Here is a 23,927-nt window from a genome sequence, read left to right on the forward strand (position 1 = left end):
TCTGAAGCTTGGAAATGGGTCATGTTCCCAAGTGTTGCTGCCTTCTGCTTCTGCCAGGGCCTTCATATAGTTGTTTTTGCACATTTTCCCCAGCATTTATAGTTGCAGTCTGTAGGAGGCTTGGTCTGATACAAACTGGCTCATTACTATCAGAAGTGGGACCTCCTTTCTTGTCAATTTGTAAGAGTTCTTTGTTCATTTTTGGTACTAAACTTTTGTCCTGCATTGAAAAAATTGTTTTTTTTTTTCCAGAATAATCTTTTTCTTCTTTTTTATTTGGCACCAGGGATTGAACCCCTGGGGTGCCTAACCATTAAGCTACATTCCCAGCCCTTTATATTTCATCTTGAGACAGAGTCTTGCTACATTTCTGGGGCTGGCCTTGAACTTGTGATCCTCCTGCCTCAGCCTCCTTGACCTGCTAGGATTACGGGTATCTGCCACTGTGCCTGGCTCAAAATAATCTTTTGTCTGACTTTGTCCATCATTTTCCATACAAATATTTTCCATTTCCAGGTCATCAGTTATATCTCCTTTTATAGCTTCGTTTCCTCTCTTTCTCTTTTTAGAAAATCTTTTTATTGTTTAATTTTTTACATTTACTGCCTTAATTCACCTAGAGTTTATTTTTTATATCTAGGATAAGATATGGGATCGACCTTATTTTCTTTAGGTGGGTAACCTGTTTTTATGGTGCAGTTTATTAAACACCCCATCCTTTTCCCCCCTGATTTGAAGTTGATGTTATGTTAATCTCCCGTGCATCCTGGGGTCTGATTCTGGATTCTCCATTTGGTCCAATATACCGTTTGTGAATGGCTCCACCAATACCCTGGGGACTTGAGCACTGTGGCTTTGTAGTAGGCGAAGCCACATTCGATTGTTGGTAAGCTACTGGCATGCTGTCATTTCCACCCCCGTGTGGCTGGTCACAGCAAGTTACATGGCCATGCTGCATCAAAGAGTGTGGGTGCAGAGAGGGAGAGGAATTGGGGCCATTGATGTTCCTCCCCCAACAGGTAGTGCATCACACAGTTCAGAAATGATAGGCAAAGGAGTAGGTTGACTTTTTTTTTTTTTTTTTAATGCAAATTCAAGTCAATAAAAATCGACATTCTTCTTATCTCCTTTCTCTGTCTAACCCATAGAAGAGCGCGGTGCACGTGCTGTTATGCATTGGAGAATCTTGGAGATAGATCGATAGATCTTCAGAATCTTGGAGGTCTGTTGTTGTAGGACAGAGCATTCTTTGTTCTTTTCCTCCCAAGTGGAATATTACATATGTAATATTCTATTGACAGTTGGTATCATGTGGTAGGATGCCATAGTAATTTATTTACCCAGTCCCCAGTGGATGGATATTGCTCTTGAATTTTTGGTCTTTTATAATGATAAGCACTGCTGTGTCAAATGACTACTCACAGATATAGACCGTAGAATAAAGTCCCAGGAACTGAACTGGTGTTTCTGAGGATATATGCATTTGTGGTTTTGGCAGGTGTTGCTGGGTTATTCTCCACCTGGTGGGTCCAGCGTAGCTTCCCAGCATCCCTGCTGGGTCTCCCTACCTCTCTCCAGCACACCTTGCCTTGGGTGGAATGTACTTCCCTACCCTTTGACTCGGCGTGGCCTTGTGACTTGCTTTGATCAATGAGATTTGGGTGGAAATGACAGGATGTATATGAATGGCTGTTTTAGAAATAGCTTCACAGTAGTTTTCAAGCTTAGGATTTCTTCCTAAGAGGTGAGAAACAGGCTGATTTCTGAATCCTAAGTGTCTGTGAGTTTCTTTTCATGTACTGCAGAACTAAGTCATTTCCCTTACTCTGGACTGTCCTGGGGGTCAGACCAGGGCCTTGCTCGTGCTAGGCAGCCGTCTACCAGCGAGCTCCAGCTCCAGCTCTGTTTTTGGGTGGTTGGTTGGTGGGGTTTTTTGTTGTTGTTGTTTGCTTTTCATTATTCTCAGGATGTTCTTATATACCTGATATGAGTTGGAAGTGTTGGGAGCTGGCCTTGTCCCCGGCTTTGCCCGTGGTGTCTTTACTGGTGCGTCGGCTGTTTGATTTCCCTGTAGCCCTGCTCCTTGCTCAGTCCTGGCACCTTCTGCACTCAGAAGCACTTAGCCGCTTTTCTTCTGGCATTTTTTCTCCTTCTTTTCTTTGTCCCTCCTCTTCTCTCTCAGTAAAGAAGTAGCGGCCCAAGGCACCATGACGGGACTGATGAATCTCTAGAATGCCAAGCTTTGTGGTTTCACAGGAACTGTAATGTGAAGACTTTATTATGAACGTTGAACAGTCTCATTTGGGAAACAAGACATTCTGTTGCAGCAATAGCACTTTTCAGCACCATCGGTGGTCCTTCTTCCTGTCCTGATGCTGCACACCTGTACAAGTAGTGATTCACCTTCCACGGGGGAGGGGACCTTGGGCAAGTATGGCTTGAAAGACTGGGAGCCTCACTAGAAGAAGCTAAATTTAAATGCAACCCTTAAAAGTTATTTTATTTCATACATAAGTGTTAAGACACCAAAAATTTCCACAGAAATTAAAATGGATTGATCTTATCACCTGCGGGTTTTTATCTGATAAACCTGTTGTTTTCCAGAAAACCGTTTCCCTATCTAACTCTCTTCAAGCTCTTAACAGTACACGACAGTAGCAGCTTCCAGCCATTAATCCTTGCACATTTTACTCTTCTAGTAAATACACCTATAATTGATCAGTCGACAGGTAGAATCTCAACATATAGAGCCCAGGAGATAATTTTAACTTGGGTTATCATTAGGATACTGACCAGCACCGCAAAGACAAAATCACTGGCGCTTGGTGTGGCGCCCCTGCGGGTGCTCTTCGTCTTCCTTTATCCCCAGCTCTTACCTGGGGACACCACTGCCATGCCTGCTTCACCCGCGAGGAAGCGGAGACCCAGAGAAAGAAGCCCGTCCCTCCATTACGGCCCTTCTCAGCCCCCTCACTGCTGGGCCCCAGGGCGACGTCCTCTCTGTTCACAGGGATTGTTGGCAGGGCAGCTGGCCTGGGCTGGGCCTTCAGAACTTTCTAAAGTAATTGCGCTGTCTCCTCTGCCTGTTTACATGAGTGTTGCTGAATTGCATCAGTGTGTATTAGGCAGTCCTCTATGCTAGTTTGCATTGTGAACTTCCAGGAGAAGGCGGAGCTGGCTACTCACCAGGGACTGGGTGGGTGCTGGGGCAGTGTGCACGGTGCCTTACTCACCTCCTGTGCTCCTGGCGACTCCCATTCCTCGTCAGCAGCCTGAGCCCCTGAGCTAAGGGACCTGCCTAGGTCTGTGGCTTGGGTCCCTGAGGCTAAGGGACCTATCCAGTCTGGCATGTAGGAAGCCCAGTGCTGGGACCTGGGCCCAGGTATATCTGACCTGCAGTGCCTCCTGGGTCTGTAGGTACCGGTGGACGCTGCCCCTTGCCCTCCTGGACAGCTTTGCTTTTCTCTTATCTAGAGCCACGATCATGTCCCTGGAAGACTTTGAGCAGCGCCTGAATCAAGCTATTGAGAGAAACGCCTTCCTGGAAAGTGAGCTTGATGAGAAGGAGAACCTTCTAGAGTCCGTCCAGCGGCTGAAGGACGAAGCCAGAGGTCAGGAGGGCCTGGGCCTTGTCCTGCAACTTCACGGGTGTGGTCCTCTCTTCCTCCCCGACAGCACCTGTCCCCTGGCCTTGCCCAGCGCTGCCTTCCCTGGAGACCCGTCCCCCTCTCTGCACACAGTCAGCCAGGCAGAGGACCGGGACCACCCTGGGCAGTCCCTTGCCTTGGTCCCTCTCCAACCTCAGAATTGTCAGCTGCCCTCAGTATTTAGGGATCGTCTGTAACCCCCTTCGGTATTCACAGGAATAGCTTTAGGGTTCACAGATGAAGGCCTTGCTTTGGGGTTTTGCCTCGGCAGCAGAATTCATTTCAGGAAAGATGCTTCCTAGTCTGTGATCGACACAGGAGCCAAGCTGGCTCGGACCTCAGTCGGAGCACAGGGTCTCGTGGGGAGGAAAGCCTCCTGGTGGAGTGGCCTCATGTGGCTTAGAACTCTGCACCTCATCCGCGTGAGTGGGGCGGTTCCTGACTTGAGGCTTTTGGACTCACCGCTGCGTGCATTCATGAGGCGTCCAGGATGGCCTAGTTGTTTATAAGATTGATCTGATTTCTGATATGTAGTGAGTAGGTAGGGGATTTAAGAGAACAACGAAAAACCCCAACTGTTACATTTAAAAAGTACCACTGAAGTTTTAGATTTTGAACCATTTCAGATTTTCAGATTAGGGATGCTCAGCCATGAAATCTATGTAAATATTTTCCAAATTTGAAAAAAAAACTACAAAATCTGAAGCACTTCTGGTTCCAGCATTCTGGATAAGGAATGTCAACTATAGTCACTGCTACACCATCATGAAGTGGCTGAAAATGTTACTTAGGTGTGGTTTATGGAACGTTAGACATTTGTTAAAATGAAACAAGGGATAGATACTAAACAGGACGTGAGGCAGTAGGGAGTGGCGGGGTCTGTGGAGAAGGACAGAAACCCTATCTAGAGGGGCAGCCACCGCTCACTCCTCCCACAGGGAGTGTGGGCTCATGACACAGATGTGGCCATTCTTCACCAGAGACCTTCTTTCCAAATATGTAATCCCCCGTTTTAGATGAATGGATGAAAAAAAAAGTGGTATAAATACACAATGGAGTTTTATTCAGCCATAAAAGAAGAATGAATGTCCTTTGCAGGAAAATGGATGGAACTTGAGAGCATGATCGTGGCTCTAGATAAGAGAAAAGCGTTCTGTGAAACTCAGAAAGTCAAGGGTCTTGTACTTTCTCTCATATGTGGAGATTAGAAAGGAAAAAGGAAAAGAATGGTTGGGAGGAATCTGGTGAAAATTGAAGGGAGAGCCGCAGAGCAGAGGGGAGGGACCAGGGGGCGGGAGGAGGGAGGGGAGGGGAAATACTGAGGAGCCATCTTGACCACAGTGTTCGTCGCATTGTGTGCCTGCAGAATGTGTGACGTGACTCCCCGCGTTGTGTGTGGTTGTGATGCACCAGTGAAACACGGGAGGGTGTTTATAAAGGGGAAAGGTGCTACAACCCAGAAGAAAAGGGTTCAGAAGATGTCCCGGGTGTTGGGACCACTCAGGAGTCACGGGGCATTGGGGGGAGCAGTGCTTCTGGGGGAACGCACACCCTCCTTGCACTAGGACCCTGTGTGCACTGCTGCGTTGAATTTCTTTAACAATAAAAGACGCAACGTGTCACTGCCACAGTTTTAAACGTTTTTAAACCTTTTTTTTTTTTTAAACTCGGAAACCAGATCACATAATCGGCCAAGCTGCTCGGCAGGGTCGTGGGGGTCTCCCTCCACCTGGGCCTTCCTCCTGGAGTGTTCTCCCCTCTCCTTGTGGGCCGCCCCACCCCCCGCCCCAAAGCAGGACTCCCATTTCTGGATTCTTCTCCTGGTGCAGATTTGCGGCAGGAGCTGGCTGTGCAGCAGAAGCAGGAGAAGCCCAGGACGCCCATGCCCGGCTCGGCAGAGGCTGAGAGGACGGACACAGCCGTGCAGGCCACGGGCTCCGTGCCGTCCACGCCCATAGCACATCGAGGACCCAGCTCCGGCCTAAACACACCGGGGACGTTCAAACGTGGTGAGGCAACGGGGGATCCGCAGAGTGGTTGTTTCACCCAGCTTGGCCCACTAGAACCTGGGTGGGTCCTGGGTGAGGGGACTTGGGCCGGGCTGGACGGCAGGGGCAGTCTGGGGCACTCGGCACGCTAGGGCACTGTGGTGAATGAGGGGAGTGTCCAGGATGTGAGGCAGTAGGGAGTGGCGGGGTCCGTGGTGAAGGACAGAAACCCTGTCTAGAGGGGCACCCACTGCCCACTCCTGCCACAGGAAGTGGGCTCCGCCCCGCAGATGTGGCCATTCTTCACCAGAGAGAGACCTTTTTAAATATGAAATCCCCCAGTTGAATGACCAATAAAGAAGTGGATATTGTGGACACAAAGCGTTGTGGGCTGGGCCTGTGACCCCAGCAGCTTGGGAAGCTGAGGCAAGAGAATAGGCTTGAGGCTGGCGGGGGCCACTCAGTGAGGCCCCCAGCTCGAAAGTCAAAGCCTCGTGGGACCAGCAGCTCCTCCATCCCAAGGGGACCCAGGAAACTGTGCCGAGCTGCAGAACCAGAGAGGTTTGAATTCTGCCCTGTGCTGAGTTCTCAGCTGGGAGACCCTGCTCAGGCCACAGACAGCCAGGACCAAAGGACAGGTCTGGCCACCGAGCTTGAAGGGCTCTGCGCGTGGCCTCACGGTACTCGCCTCGGGCCCTTGATGTCAGAGCTGTCCCCATCTGGAGAGAGTGGAGACCAAGGCCCTGAGTCCCAGAGCTGCCTGGCATCCCTAAGGAGTCAGTGGCAGAGTTGGGGTGGGAACCCAGGCAGGCTGGCTCCAGGGCCCATAGCTTGTCCCCTGGCATCGAAGAGATGGGGAGGGTCCTAGAGTCCTTCCTGGAGCACTTTCCCTCTCTTCAGGAGTCCTGAGCAGGACTCCTGGGGGCGAGTTGACGTCTCCTCCACGGGCACCTCAGGTTTGGCTGGTCCACGGAGCCACTTTGGGGAGGGGTCTCTGCAGAGCAGAGTGCTTTGTGCTCCGACTCGCTTCCTGTGTAAATGTCACATTTACACAGCTAATGTGAGAGCTAGCTGCCTGGAACAGGTGCCGGGGCTGGCTGTGTGGAATCCTAGGGTTTCAAGAGGACTTCGACAGAATGAACGTTTACGTAGAAGCTCGGTGGGGTCTTCACAAGGAGCAGAGTCGGTCGTCAGCAGGTCTCCGCACGTCACACAGCTACCTCCTGGTCAAAGACGAGGCAGCCGCTTCCCTCCCTCCCCCCTGCCTCAGATCGGGATGTGTCAGAACACGGGTGAAGGCTGGTGTGCGACATGCGCTTCTCTTTGCACACCCAGGTCTGAAGGCTGGTGTGTGACACGCACTTCTCTTTGCACACCCAGGTCTGGACAACTCCAACAGTGGGACCCCCCTCACACCTGCAGCCCGGATTTCAGCCCTCAACATCGTGGGGGACCTGCTTCGGAAAGTAGGGGTAAGGCCCTCACCCCTGGACACTCTCGGGACCTCTGAAAGGGCCCGTCTCGCCAGGCCCTCTCCCCTGTGGCTGGTCCATCCCTGAGCAGGTCGGCTTCTCCTGTGGCAGTTGCCAGAGCCCCAGCCGAGCCGGCCTTCCCTCTCACCTCGCCCAGGGTGTATCTTTTTTTTCCTTGAACCATTTTTCCCTTCGATTCAGGCTGATTTTTTTTTTTTTTTCTTACTATGAAAAAACTGAGGGCCATTTGTAAATGGCTTTCTCTCCTCGGTTTCTCAGGGAGTTTAATGGACCTCTTAAGAACTTGACCTTCCAGGTTTCACATTCATTACTGGGAGGGATTCTATTATGCTTAAGCCATGGCACGGGGAATCTTGGAAGTTGTTTCTTTTATTTCTTTTTAGAATATTTTTTTAATTGTAGCTGGACACACAGTATCTCTATTTTTATGTGGCGCTGAGGATCGAACCCTGAGCCGCAGCTGCAGCCCTGTTTCTTTCATTTTTAAAGAAGGTGCCCGAGAGGCCTTGTGACTTCAGTCCTGCCGGCTGGTCACTGAGCAGCACGTGTGTGTTGGTGGCTACAGCTTCCCAGAAGCTGGCCACGCCTTCCTTTGGCCGTGGCTTTGGCCTCTCTTTCCGTTGCATCGGCAGGTCTCTGAATACTTAGCACAGTTAGAATGCAAAGAGGCCCAGGGAGCTCTCACTGCCCTTCGGTTTCCTCAGGGTCTCTCCACTGCAAGTTCAGGTCCCTGTGGAACCCTCCTGCCACTCTGTGCAGGCTCCATGAGGTCAACAGAAGAGTTTCCAACTGGAAGCTGAGTTCATGTTTCCTATGGGCGGAGTTGGACAATAAAGCAGTTAGCGATTCTCCAGGAAGCTCCTGGGTATTTGGGGCAAGAGGTTCTAAGTCTTCGAGCTACTTGGGTTCCTCTGGCCCACCCCTGGGAATTCCAGCGCAGCACCATTCAGGAACCACCGCTTCATCTTCTCGGTGGGTGAGAGGGGTGTTCCTGCCCTGAGAGATGAAAGCTCACTTCTCTCCAGGCACTGGAGTCCAAACTCGCCTCCTGCCGGAACTTCGTGTATGACCAGTCCCCAAACCGGACAGGCGGCCCTGCCTCAGGGCGGGGGAGCAAGAACAGAGACGGCGGGGACAGACGGACCAGCAGCGGTGGCGGACCTCTGAGTGATAAAGGGTCAGTACCTTTTGCTGTGCTCTAGGTAGGGTGGGCCTCCGTGTGCTCCGGGTGGGAGACGCTAACCCCACCCATTGCCCCCTCTTCTAAGTTGTAGGATCATTTCAGTGAACCTTGCCATCCTTTTCCTTGAGACCGAACGAGGTGACCTCTGGTTTGAGCAAATGGCCACAAAGAGGGCCATTGCTATAATCTGATTCTGCAGCCCCAGCGTGGGGTCACGCCCTGGGAATGTCTATGGGGATCCCTTGTCCTGTGAGCTTGCTCTGCTTCTCTCAGAGGATTTTCTTACTTCTAAGCCTGTAGCACCTTCAGGAATCTGAAGGGACTGACTGTGCTCTGGCCAGGCTAGAGTCCTGGTGAGAGGCCCAGTCTGACCTCCAGCAGCCTCATAGATTTTTCTTGCCTGAAGAAAACCAGGGCCATCTCCAGACACAGGAGTTCCCCGGGAGGAACCACCGTCCTCCTGGATGTAAACCTGGTCCTCCCCATATGAACCTGACAGGTGGCAGGCACCTGGCAGGAAGCTCAGTGGGTTTCTGTGGCATGCACTTAGACATCTAGAAGCAGATTTGTTTTTCGGGGGGGGGCACTGGCAGGGGCAGTGGGTACTGGGCATTGAACTCAGGGGCACTTGACAACTGAGCCACACCCCCAGCCCTATTTTATATTTAGAGACAGGGTCTCATTGAGTTGCTTAGCGCCGCACCATTGCTGAGGCTGGCTTTGTATCACAATCCTCTTGCCTCAGCCTCCTGAGCCACTGGGATGACAGGCGTGCACCACGGCGCCCTGCACAGATTTGTTTTAAAATTTAATTTTTACTTCTGCACATTTTAAATTTGGGGGCTGGAGTTTTAGCTTATGGGATGCGAGCCCTGGGTTCAGGTCCCAGTGCCCCCCCACACACATACACACAATTTAATCGACAGGTGAGAAGTGGGTGTTTTCAGGCGTCTTTTGAGAGAGGGCCTGAGAACACGAGAGCCAGGTGGCCAGTGTCTGTTCTTCATATCAGGGGAGGGAATATCGAGACCCCGTGAGACGTGCTCCCTCTCTTGACATTCTTAGGTCCTTCTAGGCCCCTGTTAGCCGCCATGTCACCTCTGTCCTGTCATCTGACTCTGGCTTGCTCTGTCTAAAGGTTGGGAAAACGCCTGGACCTCGGGAAGCCGCCCTCACGGTCCTCCTCGCCGCCGCCGCCCGCCCCGGGGGTGGTCAAGCTGTTGTTCTAGGAGCCCAGAGCTGGAGCCCGCCGGAGGGTGCGTCGCCACGTCCCCTGCCCAATAGGCTTTTGGTGTTAGTTTGAGACATGGGAGCCAGCAGTCACCGTGGTTTGCTGGTGCTGCATGGCCCAAACCAAGGACCAAGGCTGTCACCTGGGGCCCTGGTGTCGTCCCCATGAAATGATGTCTCTGTCCCTAGCGTCAGTGTCAGTGTGCACATCGCAGAGGCAGGGACCAAGTGGGCCCCTGAGAAGTGTGAGACTGTGGGTGATGAGGCACCCCCATGTCAGTGCCCGAGTCCCCGTGGCCCTGAGCGGTGCTTCTTGTGTGTGGGTTCCCCCACGGGGGCGCTGCGCTCCCCTGGGCTCGCCTCCCCGGCCCTGTCCCCTGGAGCTGTCTTCTCGGACAGACCCTCCCGGGCCTCACAGTGCCCTGAAATCAGCCCTGAGCCTGCGTCCAGCAGTGGAGAACGGAGGACATGTGCCTTTTCAAACCGTGTCCCGTGCCTCTGGGGCGGTCGCCTGCCTCTCGCTGAGGTTGGACGACGTCATTCTCAGGTGGGTCAGGGTCCCTGGGAAGTCTGTCCTCTGGTAAGTGCTCATCCTGGTCTTCCTGAGTCCTCTGCCCTCGTGTGGACATCTGCATTGGGACCTTGGGGTGGAGTGGCCGCAGTGACACAGCCCTGAGAACCGGACTTGGAAACGAGATCATCGTAAGATAACCAGGGTGGCCTTCAAATGAGAAAGGAGCTCGAGGTCGCGGTGGGCCTGTGGTGGGAGGAGACCCGCCGTGGGACCCCGGGTCGGGGCGAGTCTGCTCTGCTGGCCACGCTGCACGCCCGCCTTCGGACATGGGTGGAAGGCACACCCAGCCACGGGAACGCGCCCAGCCTGGTGGCCCGCTTTCCTGCCCAGCCGAATAACCTTGGGATGAAGACGGCTTCTCGTGCTGCCCGAGTTCAGGGGATTCGGCCTCCATGCTGGATTTTGTCCCCGAAAGCATCCTGACCTGTGTCAGTAAAAGATGGACTTTTATTTTTTTAAAAGAACAATAAAATCAAGAGGGAACCATGTGCAGCTGGTTCGTGCCTCGTGGTATCTGCCTCCACGTTGGCTTGTGAGCTTGTGAAAACTTTTTTTTTTTTTTTTTTTTTTTTTTAAACCAAGTCACAAAATATAAAAAAAAAAATCTGCTTTTTAAAAATTTCCCTGCAGGTCAGCCTGCTGGGAATGCTGGGCGACGCCTGGGCCCCCTTCAAGGGTGTTAGGACCCGGTGTGCTGCTGAGGTTCCGGGTTCCTGTCCTCACCTCTCTCCCCTCGGTCTGTGGTATCGTTGGTGTGAGAGAAGTTTTGCAAGACGTGCCTGAAGCACTGGAAGAAGGGAAGGGCCCTGGGCTTTGTAGGACCAACCTGCCAAGAAGGTCTTGATGCTTTTAAGGGTTTAAAAAAAAAAAGCTGTGCGACAGAGCCCGGAGCCACAAAGGCTAAGATATTTACTGAGATGGTCAACTACTCCCCTGATGGGCAGAGGACAGTCTTATGGTCAACTTTAAAAACATCAAAGAAATCTTGTATTTGCCATATTACGGATGAACATTCCCTATTCAAGATGCTTGGGACCAGAAGTGTTTTGGATGTTGGTCTTTAAAAAAATTGGGATATTTGCAGATAGAAATGAGGTATGTTAGGGATGGATCCAAGTCTATCAAAAAGAAAAAAAAAAACCGCAGACATCATATTTCGCATAGGCCTTCCACACACAGCCTGAAGGTGGCGCTCCCATGCGCCCGCGTTGTGCTGGGACCTCACCTGGGGTCACGCTTGGAGCTTTTACGTCTGTTGCCATGCTGGTGCTGAAGAGGATCTGGGGGTTTGGATCAAGGATGCACAACCAGTAGGTTCTCGTGGGTTCTGATCAGGGAGGATGGTCTCCCCGGTCCTGGTCAAGGGCAGGGGCAGAGCCCCCCCTGGACCCCGGGCCACCTCCCTCCTCCTCAGACAGCCTCACACTGCATCTCGCTGCCTCTTGCCAGCCATGGGACCTGGGGCCACCGGTCCCTCCTCCCTAGGCCTCAGTGTCCCCATTTTGGGGGAGTTACCACCCTGTTGGGTCACTGTGAGGATTGAGCGAGGCTGCCCCCTGTCCCTGCCCCATTTCTTTGCTCTGTAAAAAACCAAACAGATGGTCACCAGAAAAGCCGACCCTGTTCTCGTGATTTATAACCTTTTATTGGTGACAGTGGCAGTACAGTCAAGGTACAGCGTTGGCTTCACGTGGCTATGGAAGGCACAGGGCTTGTGGTGAACTGTGTGTGTCAAGTGTGGCCGCCAGGAGAGGGGGAGGATTCAGACTGGACTCCAGAAGGTGGAGGGGTCCGCAGGTTGGGGTTGAGCTGGGAGCAGACAGGGTGGGGGGCGGGGGCGCCCGGGATGGCAACTTTCTCCCCATTTCATGTGAACAAAGGCTCTGGTGACTGGTCACTGTGGCTTTTCTTAAAACTCGACACTTGCCCGGTCCAGCGATGTGGGGGCCGTTCCTGTGTCTCGTCTGGGGCTTTTCTCCTGGGGTCCTAAAAAGCCGAATCCACACCCCGATGGCAGGGGGAGCCTTGTTCCCTGGTTGTTGTGGGGTGTCGGTGAGTCTGACGCTGGGAAGGGCTCAGAGTCTGTGGTCGGTGGTAAGTCTGGCGATCCCCCTGCGGCCCTCGTGCAGAACTCTGAGTTTATTCACTGGCCTTGGTTCCGTTGAAGTCTGCATCGCGGGCGTCCAGCTCCTCCTCAGATCCGTCTGCGTTTTCTATGACCCTGCGGCCTCCAGACCTCCTGGCAGGAACAAACGAGGTCTCGTTTCCCCGCCTGTGGATTTTAATGAGAAACGTTTCTCTGTAGTAAAGCAATCCTCGCGAGGTCGGAAGCGGTGTTCATCGGGGGCAGAGACCAAGCACTGGGCCTGGACACAACGAGACCCCTCTGCCAGGCTCAGGGCAGCAGCTGAGTCTGGGGTCTGCTCAGTTACCATTCGTAGCTGAGAGGGGGTCAGGAGGTTCTTTTCTCAAAGAGAGAGGATCTGCTTTAAAGCCATCGAGCCTGGTCATTCGATGACCCCAGGGCTCTGGTCTGCTGTGGTCTTGAACTTGGATAGGAGGAGAGGGGTAAAAGGCGGGGTGGGTAGTGAGTCCCCTTGTTTCCAGGCCCAGGAGGGCAGCTGGGAAGGAGGGGACCATGCCGAGTCCTCCTCTGCCTGCCACCCTCTGTACTTCCAAAAGAAAAATGGGGGTGTTGGGTGTCCATTGAAAGGTTTTAGAAGTGGACACCAAGAGCATGAGAAGGAAACAAGTAGGGGTGCAGAGGGGCGCCCCCTGGCTGCAGGGCAAGACGGTGCCTTGCTGGAGTGGAGACTCCTGGTTGAGTCCCCATACGGGGACGGCGTGTGGGGTGCCCGTTTTGCTCGCTGTGGTATATACCATGCAGGGCACAAGAGAGGTGCTCAACGAACATTTGTAGAGAAGCAGTTAGTCCAAGGTGGCCTTGAGCCCCAGTGGGCAGGACCCCTCCTGTCCCCTCTTCCCTGGGCCTGCCGTGCGCCCGAGTCATGCACCCGAGTCATGCTCCAGGCCCACGCTGGTTTCCCAAGGAGGACTGCTGTGTGAAGAGGCTTTGAGAGGGAGGGGGACGTCTGCCACCTGCAGTGAACCGTTGCTGCGTGACAGAAACCTCGAGTGTGCAGGCCCAGCCACCTGTCTGACCTGGGTTGCAGAACAGGCCTTACCTCATTTTAGGACCTCTCAGAAAGCAGGCTATTGATAACCAAAGACCTGCTCAGCGCAGACAAGCTGGACGGAGTGGCCACGGGGCTGAGCCCTAACCCATTCTCTAGGCCAGGGGACAACGGACTCAGGTGAGACTTGGGGCGTGCGTAAGCAAGGTCCGTGATCGCTGAGCGGGGAATCCCAACACCAGCCTTCTGGGGTCTGAGGGGTGGGGTCCCCGAGATGAGCGATCAGAGCCCCGGCCAACTAAAGCCTCCTAGGACAGCTTCAGAGGAAGCTTCTAGACCACCCGCCACGTCAGAGGATGCACTGTGCCCCCTCTCTGAACGTGACCTCTCCGACCCCGGTTCCTCTTCAGCAAGAGAAGGTCCTGAAGACCAGGGTGGAGAGATGGCCGTGGGTGGCTCCAGTGCTGCTGCTCTGGGGCCCTCGCTGCTCCGAGCCCCGTGGACTAGCCTGGGAAATGGTGTCTGACCTGGCTGGGGGCGGGGGGGGGGGGTCTGTGGGCTACAGGAGGAGTCGGAATCCTCCATCTTGGAAGCAGATCCCTGCCCCAGGACTTGGCTTCAAGCCCTAGACGACTATCACAGGAAGTAGGGTCTCCTCGTCCTGGAGAACTTAGACAGGGACCCCCCTTCCTGATAACATGTGGTCCCACTCGGAAGCTCGGTGCAGGGCCTCACAGAGCTTTAAGTATGCGGTAGCCAGAGCAAAGCTGAGATTTTCCACAAGGAAAGGTGGACACCAGCTGGGGCCTGCCTGGCCTCTCAGTGGGGCGAGAAGAGGACTGGGGCCCCTACTGTCCAACTTCACAGTGTGGAAAAGTTAAAATCCCAGAGAAGCAGGGGCCTCTGCACACTCGTCAGAAGGGCCCCTGGGGTCTGGGCGTCCATCCCCAGGGCCTTGAACTCGCGCCTGTGAGGCTTCTATGGCTGGGTCCCACCCCGTGTGCCAAAGGTACAGGTGGCAGCCAGACCGCACTCAAGCCACAGGAAGCCCTGCTAGGACGTGGCAGCGAGCGCTGTGCCCTCCGCACATGTTTGTGAAAGCTGAATTGTGAGGGACAAGTCCGGGCCATGGTCACCAGGAACTGTGCTTTGTCACTCCTGCTGTGTGACCAACTCAAGCTACTTCCATTCTCCAGGGCCAGACCCGGAGCCTAACATCCTGTTCACTTAGTGGGGTGTGGTCACTGTGCAAGGGCCAGCGCCCAGGTAAGAGGAACCCAAGCAACGTGAGCAGTCTCTCAGAACCCCCTGGGGCTCAGATGTGCCATGTCACTGCCAAAGCACTGCTGGGGAGGAAGGAAAGCCACTCCGGAGGGGAGGGAGGTCCACTTGGCCTGAGGCTCTCGGGCTTCGTAAGAGTTGCTAAGGTACCCAAACTTTCAGATTTTGTAGGAATCCCACAGAACTTGGCCAGGACTTAAAAAAGGCAGGGTGTGTGTGTGGGGGGGTGAGACACGGGCAGGAAGGACACAGCAGAACACACAGGGGCTGCAGCCAGAGGCTTGATACCTGGTGGTCACTGCGAGGCTTCCTGTGGGGGGGCCCCTCTGAAAAGAGAGAGAGAGTCCCCAGTGGTTAGCAGGAAGGAGCCAGGTTGAGAGGGTTATGGTCACTAAAGGCAGGAGCTTCAACCAGCAGAAGCAGCTGGAGCTCTGGGAGAGGGGGGCACCTCAAGCACTAGCAGTGTTTTAGGAAACTTCTGTCCTGCAGCTGTATTTAGGGACTGCCAGCGAATCTGTCACTGCACACCTATTCAGGAAAGAAGGGAGCCTTGGCTGGCTTCCCCTGTTACCATAGACACCTCCAGGCAGAAGGGAGGCTGTGCAGTTTGGGTCAGAGGTGGGTCAGGCTACGGAGGGCTGCTGTGAAGATCTACCTGATGAGACACATTGCTCTGAAATTCCTTGTTCGCCAAGGAGCTGGTGGGGCTTGCCACCGGCACAGAGAGACCTAGGGCCCAAGTTTGTGTTTACTCCCCCTCCCCCCAGACTGAGCAGTGGCCTGTTGTGTGTGCAAACTGGCCAGTCCTACCCAAGAAGGGTTAGCGCCGGGGGTTCTGCCCAGGCTCAAAGGATCACTGAGCCCCCCGGAAATGAGCAGAGACAAGCCAGGAGTGACTGTGTGCCCCTGGCTCCGCCTAGCTTCTCCATGGCTGGGTGTCGGGGGGGGGACGTGGTGGGAGCACAGCTCTCCCCCACTGACCCCCTGGACCCTGCTTCCAAGCCCCTGCTATACCCAGAAAGTTGGGTCTAGATTCTGTTCCATCTAACTGAGACCCACAAGCCCTCATCTTGCAGGGACTGGGGCCTCCTTGAAGCCTTGGCACCCTGACCCAGCCCCTTGGCTCATGTGTGGGTGCTCCGGGGCCTGCTCTGGACTAGCTGAACTGCAGAGAGAAGGGCGTCCCTGTGCACTGCTCAAGTCTGCTGCTCGTGTGTGTTACTCCTTTTAGCCAAGAGGCGACCTTCAGGGTGACCACATCTGCTTCGACTTCGCTGTGTTTAGCTTTGTGACCTGTCAGGATGGTGATGCTGGTTTAGGAATACAGGGGTGGCCAGTTTTAGTTGCAAAGAGGTGAATGTTTAAAATGGCTACTTTCAAACAACAGTAATGCAGGTGGCAAGAGGCTCAGGTAACTGACAAAGGGGGCCTGAGAATAGGAGTCGGAGACACTCGCTTTAGGACTCAGTGACTGGAGGTTTCCTGGGTGCCCGATGCTATCCTGGGGAGGAGCAGGTGAAACTCTGCTCATGGGCCCGCAGGCCCAGGAGGTGGACACAAGATGACCAAGGAGCCAGGAAAGTGGTGGGGCTGGGTAAGGACCAGAGAGGAGGCAGCCACTGCAAAGTCCCCAAGGCAGTGTGTGAAGGTGAGGGTCACCTACTGGCAGAGGTCACGTGGGGTCAGTGGGATCAGACACTGTAAAGGGGGGTGGTAGCTGAGCAGTCTGAGGGGTGGGTTTCCCACTGCAGGGGCTGCACAGGGGAACGGCCCTCAGGACATCTGACGGGGGAGTTCAAGGGGGACTGGATACAAAGTTATTAGCTGAAGATGGAAATTCCCAAGAGACAAGACCAGCTGAGATCACCATGGATGGAAAGAGATGAGAACCAAGATGGCCCCAGGGCCGCCTAGTGGCTGGCAAGTCCTGAGAGGGGGACAGGCAGGGGAGGGTGGGGCCTGGGAAGCCCAAGAGAAAAAGCTCATCACTCCTCTTGCCCAAAATGCCTTATCTGTCCCATAGGTGGATGAGGGCTGGAGGCAGCCCTGGCCAGGCCTTGGGAAAGACGCAGGGCCGCCAGCACTGTGTCCACAGTGAGTGTCGTGGTAAGGGGTGGCAGAAGTGGGACTTGGGTTCCTCCGGCTGCTAACCAGAGGGAAGCTCTGCAGCAGGGCAAGGTGAGACTTCAGGGCACCTGAGCAAATGAGGGTCCAGTTTAAGGAGGCCTGTGCGGGGGCCGGGCAGTTGGCCCAGAAGTGGAGGAAAGGTGGAGGGAACGAGCACAGGCGTAAGGTGGACAGAGGGGGAAGCTGGTGGTGGTCTCGGGGTCGTTTCTGTTTTTAGTGAAACAGGAAGTAAGGCCATGGGGGGGGGTTGTGTGAGAGGGCAAGCGTGGGGGTCAGAGCACGCAGCCGGGACGGGTGCTTTCCTTGGGCCCTTTGCGCTGCAGCTGTGGAGAAGGCAGAAGGGCGGGTTGTGCGGGGGCTGTGACTGGGCGAAGACCCCAGGGTGCCAGCTAAAGCCAGGTGGCCCTGAACCACAAGATGTCTGGTGGCCAAACCAGGAGGCCTGGGCTGACTGGCAGGATGGGGAGGAGCCGGAGCTGACCTGGGTGCTGACAGCTCAGAGCACAGTGGTGTGAGAGAGACGGTGCCCTGAGGACCAGGGTGTGCAGAGGCTCCCAGCTGAGCATGACTGCACCCCAGCGCCCTCTGGAGATAGCTGGTTGCCATGGTGCAGGGAGGAGCCCTGCAGAGAAGGGTCCAGTGCAAAAGGTCGGCGCTGAGACGGAGGACGTAGGTGCAGAGGAGGCCCAGGGAGGCGGCAGTTCCTCTGGCCGTGGACGCAGGCTCTGAAGGAGATGGGCACACTCCCACGGGCGCCTGCTCTGGGCCAGCCTCAGTGCCTGGCCCTCGTTGGTGTCCTGTGGTTCCCAGGGCCTCTCACCTGAGTTTGCTCTTGAGCGCGGACACCTCGCGGCCCATGGCCTCGTTGCTCTCCGTGGCCTCGTCCAGCTCCCGCTGCAGCTTCCTGCGGTTGGCATTGACGCGCTGGGACTCCTCCTCCGCCTCCTCCAGCTGCCTCTTGAGCTGCTTGACTCTGGCGTTTCCTTTCTCCGCCTGTCATTCGGCGGGGCGGAGAGGCGCAGGGTCAGGCCGCTGAGGGGGGAGGCAGGGGTCCTGGGCGGGGGCCGGCGCAAGGCTACCTGCTCCTTGTACTGCTCTGCCATCTTGCGCTCGTCCTCCACCTGCAGCAGGACCTCCTTCAGCTTCTTGTCCTTCTGCTTCAGCGACTTGGCCACCGCCTGCTTCTCTCTGCACCATGGGGAGGGAGCAGACTCAGGCAGTGTCCTGCGGTGCAGTCACGTCCTCTGCGGGCACTTTGCCCTAGGTCCTGAAGCAGCACCCAGTGACAGGACCGACTGGCCACAGGAGGGAGGGGAGCCAGCGCTAACCTGGAGTCACCTCCCTTGGAGGAGGCGGTGGCCAGGCGGGAGGCCATGTGCATATACAACGTGCATTTGTATGAGGGGACCAGGCCAGGGCCATGACTGGATTAGCAGGTACCTGGGGTGAAGGCTAGAGGGCTGGGGTTCCTTTTGGGGTGATGGAAACATTCTAGAACATGGACAGTGGCGCTTGGTGTGGTGGCTCACGCCTGTAATCCCAGCAATTTATCAAGACCCTGTCTCAAAAGAGGGCTGGGGATGTGGCTCAGTGGAGCACCCCTGGTGTCAAAGAGATGACCATCTCACACGTCTGCCAAGGAACTGTGCATGGTAAACGGGTGGGTTGAAAGGTCAGACTCCTTGAAACCTGTTCGTCCCAGAGGCGCTGTGACCATGTGCCTCAGTTGGCCCAGAGTTAGGAGAAGCTGCGTGGCTGATGACATGATCTCCCTGCATTAGCCAGGAAGGTGACTAATGTCCCCAGGGCCATCGTGATCCTACGTCTGTGAAGTGCCTGCTCTGGGCCAGGTACAGGCACAGCACGTGGCGTTTTCATCCCCTTCTCAACACACCAGCCGGTGCTCAGAGGCTACCTGACCGCCCCAGTGTCCCTCACTGGTCACAGCAGGTGAGCTGGGGCGGTCCCTTCGTACCTGGCCTCCTGCTCCACCTGCTCCTCCAGCTGTGCGATCTTGGCCTCCAGTGAGGCGATGGTGGACTTGAACTTGGACTTGACTGCCCCCTCCATCTCCTGCAGCTTGCTGCGGAGCTCCTTGTTCTGCCGCTCCAGCTGCTGCCGCGCGCTCTCGTTCTTCTGGGCCGCGCTGCGCTCCGTGGCCAGCTCATTGTTGAGCTGCTCGGCCTGGGGGGTGGGGTGGGGGGAGAGGCTCAGGAGGGAGGGGCATGTCGAGATGCCACCCGGGCTGAGTGACAGCCCTCCCTGCCCTCTGCCCCCGGCCCTGTTTGGAGCAGCAGCCCACAGGGAGCCCAGCATGTTCTAAAGCAGATGCTAAGCTTTGGTTCTCGGCAGTGTCACCAGCGCTCATGGTCACAAGGACACCAGGGTCCCCGGCCAGGCTGCTCCCTCTAGTGGACTGGTGCTGAGTGTCATGGGGACAGCAGGTGGGCGCTGGCAGGACCCGCTGGAGGAGGAGGGACGATCCCTCGGTCCCTGTTCTCAGCTTGGCTGTCCCTGGGCAGCCACAGCAGGCCTGCGATGTGGCCCTGAACCTGGGCCAGACTTGGGCCTGGTTACAGCCGAGATCCAAGGCAAGTGCTCTCTGGTGGGGGGCCTCAGCCTGGGGGTCCTCGCCCCCCTGCAGCCCCCCTGTGCCCCGCTGTGGTCTGAGCACGGGGGCCTAACGGTGTCCTCCCTGGCTTGATGACACAGCTCGCCTGGCGGCAGTGGAGGGCCAGGCCAGCTCCTGAGAGCCTTCCGTACTGGCTTTCCCTGCCTGGGGACTTGCGCCCTCGTCCTGAACTTGGCGTCACCTACCTGCTGGGTGGCCTTGCGGACCCGGTCGCTCATGGCCTCCATGTTGCCCTGCTCCTCCTCCAGCTCCTCCTCCAGCTGGGCGATGCGAGCCTCCAGGCGACGCTTCTCGTCCTGCAGGGTGTTCCTGGGGGGAAACACCTCCGTGGGCCTGCACCCTCCGGGGCTGTCCTCATGCTGGGGGACGGCGAGGCTCAGGCGAGTAGGAGCCTCGTCCAGGAACGAGGGGCCCGGCGGGCACAGAACGAAAGGACTGGGCCGTGGAAAAGCTGGGGGAGCCCTTCACCCGTGGGTCTGCACCTCCAAGCTCAGCTGAGCGCTGTCATCGCCTCCCGAGAGCCATTCCCTCCTCCCCTGGCCCCTACCTGCCCGACACGCTGCTGGCCAGCTCCTCGGCCAGCTCCTCCTTCTCCAGGTCTGCCTGCTTGCGGGCCCTCTCGGCTGCTGCCAGATCCTGCAGGACAGCAGGGGGGAAAGGGGCTGTCTTCAGCACGGCCCCCACTACAAGTCCCCTGTGCTCCCCCTGAGCCCAGGGAGGCCCCAGACAGCAGGAGCGAGAACTCCTCTTCCTTTGCTCTTGCTATGGGGACCCAGGCAGGGGGAGCTGTTGGTCAAGGGAAAGAAGTCCCAGGGCACACAGGCCCGGGGTGGCCCTGCCTGCCATCCAGGAGGACACGCTACCTCCTGGAGCTGCATGAGGTCAGCCTCTAAGCTCTTGGCCTTCTTCTCATTCTCCTTGGCCGTGGCGAAGATCTCGTCTCTGGAGGTGCGGGCGTCTTCCAGCTCTCTCTGGAAGTCCTTCATCTGAGCCTGGGTGGGCAACAGAGATCCTTACTCACCTCTCCAAGCCAGGCCCTGGGACCTGTGCAGTTGGCCACAGAGAGGTCCGTGGGGCATGGCCCTGCCCTCATCCTCAGGGCACGGCGTTGGGGATCTCCGCTGTCCTGAGAAGCCGAGCCCCTGGTGTGAGCTGAGCGGTGGCCAGTACCTGACAAGGGCCCCCTTCCCCCCCACCCCACGCCCTTCACTCTGCGTGTCACCCACCTGCAGTTTTCGAAGCTGCTTGATGGCTTCCTCCCGCCCCTTGATGGCCGAGTCGGCCTGCAGCTCCAGGTCCTTCAGGTCCCCTTCCAGCTTCTTCTTGGCGGCGGCTGCCAGGGCGCGCTGCTTCCGCTCGTCTTCCAGTTCCGTCTCGTATTCGTGAAGCTGAAGGAGGAGGGAGCAGTGCCGTGAGGCTGCCCCTGCAGGGTGCCACCTACCCACTGGGGACGCCCTGGGCCCCCGTGCCGCAGCCCCTTCTCAGCACAACCCCCGCACAGCGGTTTCCCCCAGGTTGCCCGTGAGAAAACAGTGCCCGGAGGCCCGTCCAGGTGACGGCAGGGGCGCAACAGGCTGCCCACTCCCCGTCCCGCCCTCCCTGCCACGGGGCTCACCTGCCGCAGCAGCTGGCGCCGCTTCTCCTCGTTCTGCTCATCCCGGGCTTGGAGGTCCCGCTCGAACTGGCCCTTGAGCGCCTGCATGTTGACCTCCAGCCGCAGCTTGGCGTCCTCTGTGGCCTGCAGCTCGTCCTCCAGCTCCTCCAGCTGCATCTTCATCTCCTCCATCTGAGTCTCCAGGGCGCGCTTGGACTTCTCCAGCTCATGGACCTGCCAGGCAATGGCGACCCCCCCACTGCAGTGAGGCTAGACCTCCGAAGAGCCCAGCGCCTCAGTCCAGAGAGTGTCCCTGGCCCCCCACAGGATGCACGACCAGGGACCGAGATGCCCGCTGAGAGAGCTCCGCCCCAGCTGCTCCCATCCCTGCACCACCCTAAGGACTGCCTTCCAGTCCCGATGGTGGATCAACGTGGGGACAGGCCTCAGCAACAAGCCACTTACATTCTTGCCTACATCGTCCTTGGAGCTGACCAGGTCTTCCATCTCAGCTTTGAGCATTTTGTTGGTTCTCTCAAGCTCCTCTTTTGCTTCCAGAGCTTCCTCGAGGGCCCGGGCCAGAGACAAGGCCTTGGTTTCCTTCTCCCTGGCTTCTGCCTCGGCCCGGTCCCTCTCGTCAGCATATTTGGAAGAGATGTTCTTCTCCTCGGCTAACAGCTGCGATACAAGAGAAGGCTCATAGGCGCCCCGGTCCCCGCCGTGGTGTAGCTGGGGTTCAGCCTCATTGAGCCACAGCTATAAGCCAGGAGCCAGGTGGCCCACTGCATGTACCAGCTGCAGGGGTGAGTCATTCAGGTATTAGAAGTCGTTCATAATGGACTTTCTCACTTCTAGATCAGGCTGCCCACGTGGGCTAGAACATCCCAGCTACTGAGGTCAGGGTGACACTGAGGCCAGTTAATCTATTGTTTGGGCATTACCATCTATAACACCCGAAGTCAGTGACCAGGACCTCCAAACAGCACAGTCAACACAATAACCCTGCACCATAGGTGACGGCAAAACAGAAAAAGCAAGTTGAGCCCTCCAGGTTCCCTGGGACAGGGAAGAGTCAGGATGTTGCATAGAAGCCGAGCACACCTCTGGCAGTTGGCCCCAGTGGTACAATCCCCAACTTTGTTTTTACAATAACTAACTCCAAGTCACTTGCAAACTGGACTATATTTAATAATTATGGGTAACATCGTAAAAGTTGGTGTTTAGAGGTTTGGGTCACAGGTGGGTGCATTTATGAGAACTTTGTAGACTTCAGATTCATAACGTTGCCTTATCGGTACACTGTACTTCAAAAGAAGCAAAGTTACTTTTTAAAATGAACTCTAACATATAATTCACTGTGCTGTTGAGGGAGGCGTATACAGATGTCTAATTTGCTTGGAGATATGCTCAAAAGATGATGGATAGATATGATTCATCCTAAGTATGTGATAAAATGTGTAGTGAAACCTTAGGAGTTGAACGAGTGTGCGCAGCACGTGTGGTGACACGTGAGCGCTGCAGTGGCTGTACGGTGTTCTGTACAGGTGTTCGCTGTGCCAGTCTTTCCACTTGGTTGTGTGTGAAATTTCACATGATGCAGTTGGTGGGACAGGTGGTACCGGAGTATAAATGGGATCCTCGCCAGGTGCCCCACAAATACTCACTGAGTGAATAAAACAAATGGCCCTCATGGTACTGGTACCCAGGAAAGTCACAGTCCTCGGGTAGCCTCATGTGTCACGGTCACCCCGGTGAGGTGAGAGAGCCTTCCATTGCTTCTAGCAAGTGGGGACAGGATGCAGGCCCCCAGCGCCCAGCCAGCGTCCAAGACCGAGTGTGGGGACCCCCGCCCCTACCTGATCAAACTTCTTCTGCTTCTTTTCCAGGTTGGACACCAGCTGCCGCTGGTTGTCCAAGTCCACCACCAGGTCGTCCAGCTCCTGCTGAAGCCTGCTGCGGGTCTTCTCCAGTTTGTCGTGAGCGGCCGCCTTCTCCTCGTACTGCTGGGTGAGGCCCTCGAGCTCCTTCTGGAGCCGCCTCTTCCCCTCCTCCATGGCCTCCACGGTGCTGGCGAAGTCCTGGAGCTTCTTCTTGGAGTCGGAAAGCTGAAACGGCAGTGCCCGGCCGGGGTGAGAGGAGAGCGGCCCCGAGGAGCAGGGCCAGGCCAGGCTCAGCCAGGGAGGAACCCCGGGCGCCCACCTGGATGTTCAGGGTGGAGATGTGGCGCTCCAGGTTCTGCTTGGCCTCCATCTCCTCGTCCAGCTGGTCTTGGAGGCTGTCCCTCTCGCCCTCCAGCTGGCGCAGCTTGGTGGACACGCTGAGCTTCTGCCGGGTCTCCTCCTGAAGCAGCTCCTACGGAAAGCAGGCACGGAGGTCCAAGGACCCACCCAGGAGGGTCACACCCCTGTCCCCCCGGACGATGCAGCCGGGCACTCACCTGGGTGTCCTGGAGCTGGGACCCCAGGGATGCCACGTCCTTGGCGAGCTTGATGGCCTTGCCCTCTGCCTCATTGAGCATGCTCGTGACACTCTCCACCTCATTCTGCGGTGGCAGGAGACTGGTTAGTGGGGAGCTCTAGGACACCACGTCACGCACCCTCACGGGATGCGACCGACTCATGGCGTCCACTGACTGAGAGAAGATCTACAGGGTCTGGGTAACTCTGTCCCTGAGGGAAGTCCCTGTCCCTAGACTGAGGTTCTAGAATCTGTTGGAGCCCTAACCTCCTGACTGGGCCCTGGTCCCCAAGTGGATGCTGAATCCCTGCCCAAGGGTCCAGGGCTGAGAGGTGCTCCCTGGAGCTGGGGAGGAGACTGTGGAGGACACGTGACCGTCCCCACCCTCTCCTCCTGTTAGTTTTTACAGCTACAACCAAAGACACAGACCCTGAAGGTGAAGGGCTGCCGTCCCTGAGCAGGTCCTCTGGAGGTGTCCGCCTGCCACCTGCCTCTTCCCGTTTACAGCGAGGCTGTGACTGACCTTGACACTGATCTTCCAGGACCTTGCTCGTATTAGGGTATCAAGAGCCCCGCTCTCAAATGCA

At 56.2% G+C, this 23,927-nt stretch overlaps 2 protein-coding genes across 7 annotated transcripts in view; one reads left to right on the forward strand and one right to left on the reverse strand.

The window, feature by feature from the left end:
- Nde1 (nudE neurodevelopment protein 1) overlaps positions 1–22,847 on the forward strand; it is a 39,167-nt gene extending 16,320 nt beyond the window's left edge. For all 3 annotated transcript variants that reach the window (XM_076840504.2, XM_076840502.2, XM_076840505.2), the window contains exons 5-10: positions 3,475–3,611; positions 5,477–5,656; positions 7,016–7,107; positions 8,154–8,305; positions 9,450–9,567; positions 22,770–22,847. In XM_076840504.2, the coding sequence (XP_076696619.2) occupies positions 3,475–3,611; positions 5,477–5,656; positions 7,016–7,107; positions 8,154–8,305; positions 9,450–9,540 (652 nt within the window). In that variant the 3' untranslated portion in view covers positions 9,541–9,567; positions 22,770–22,847. The remainder of the gene's footprint in view (positions 1–3,474; positions 3,612–5,476; positions 5,657–7,015; positions 7,108–8,153; positions 8,306–9,449; positions 9,568–22,769) is intronic.
- The window catches only part of Myh11 (myosin heavy chain 11), a 92,033-nt gene continuing 79,851 nt past the window's right edge, over positions 11,746–23,927 (reverse strand). For 2 of the 4 annotated variants that reach the window (XM_076840501.2, XM_076840500.2), the window contains 14 exons: positions 23,321–23,425; positions 23,083–23,235; positions 22,740–22,988; positions 21,349–21,561; positions 20,905–21,117; positions 20,516–20,677; positions 20,153–20,281; positions 19,837–19,925; positions 19,475–19,598; positions 18,633–18,841; positions 17,737–17,845; positions 17,478–17,650; positions 14,819–14,856; positions 12,305–12,387 (listed from right to left, as the gene is read on the reverse strand). In XM_076840501.2, the coding sequence (XP_076696616.2) occupies positions 14,826–14,856; positions 17,478–17,650; positions 17,737–17,845; positions 18,633–18,841; positions 19,475–19,598; positions 19,837–19,925; positions 20,153–20,281; positions 20,516–20,677; positions 20,905–21,117; positions 21,349–21,561; positions 22,740–22,988; positions 23,083–23,235; positions 23,321–23,425 (1,959 nt within the window). In that variant the 3' untranslated portion in view covers positions 12,305–12,387; positions 14,819–14,825. Of the gene's footprint in view, positions 12,388–14,818; positions 14,857–17,477; positions 17,651–17,736; positions 17,846–18,632; positions 18,842–19,474; positions 19,599–19,836; positions 19,926–20,152; positions 20,282–20,515; positions 20,678–20,904; positions 21,118–21,348; positions 21,562–22,739; positions 22,989–23,082; positions 23,236–23,320; positions 23,426–23,927 lie in introns of all 4 variants that reach the window. The other 2 variants (XM_076840499.2, XM_076840498.2) reach the window with 1 other exon arrangement.

This window comes from Callospermophilus lateralis, chromosome 19 (genome assembly GCF_048772815.1).
Source record: "Callospermophilus lateralis isolate mCalLat2 chromosome 19, mCalLat2.hap1, whole genome shotgun sequence".
NCBI classification, from domain to species: Eukaryota; Metazoa; Chordata; class Mammalia; order Rodentia; family Sciuridae; genus Callospermophilus; species Callospermophilus lateralis.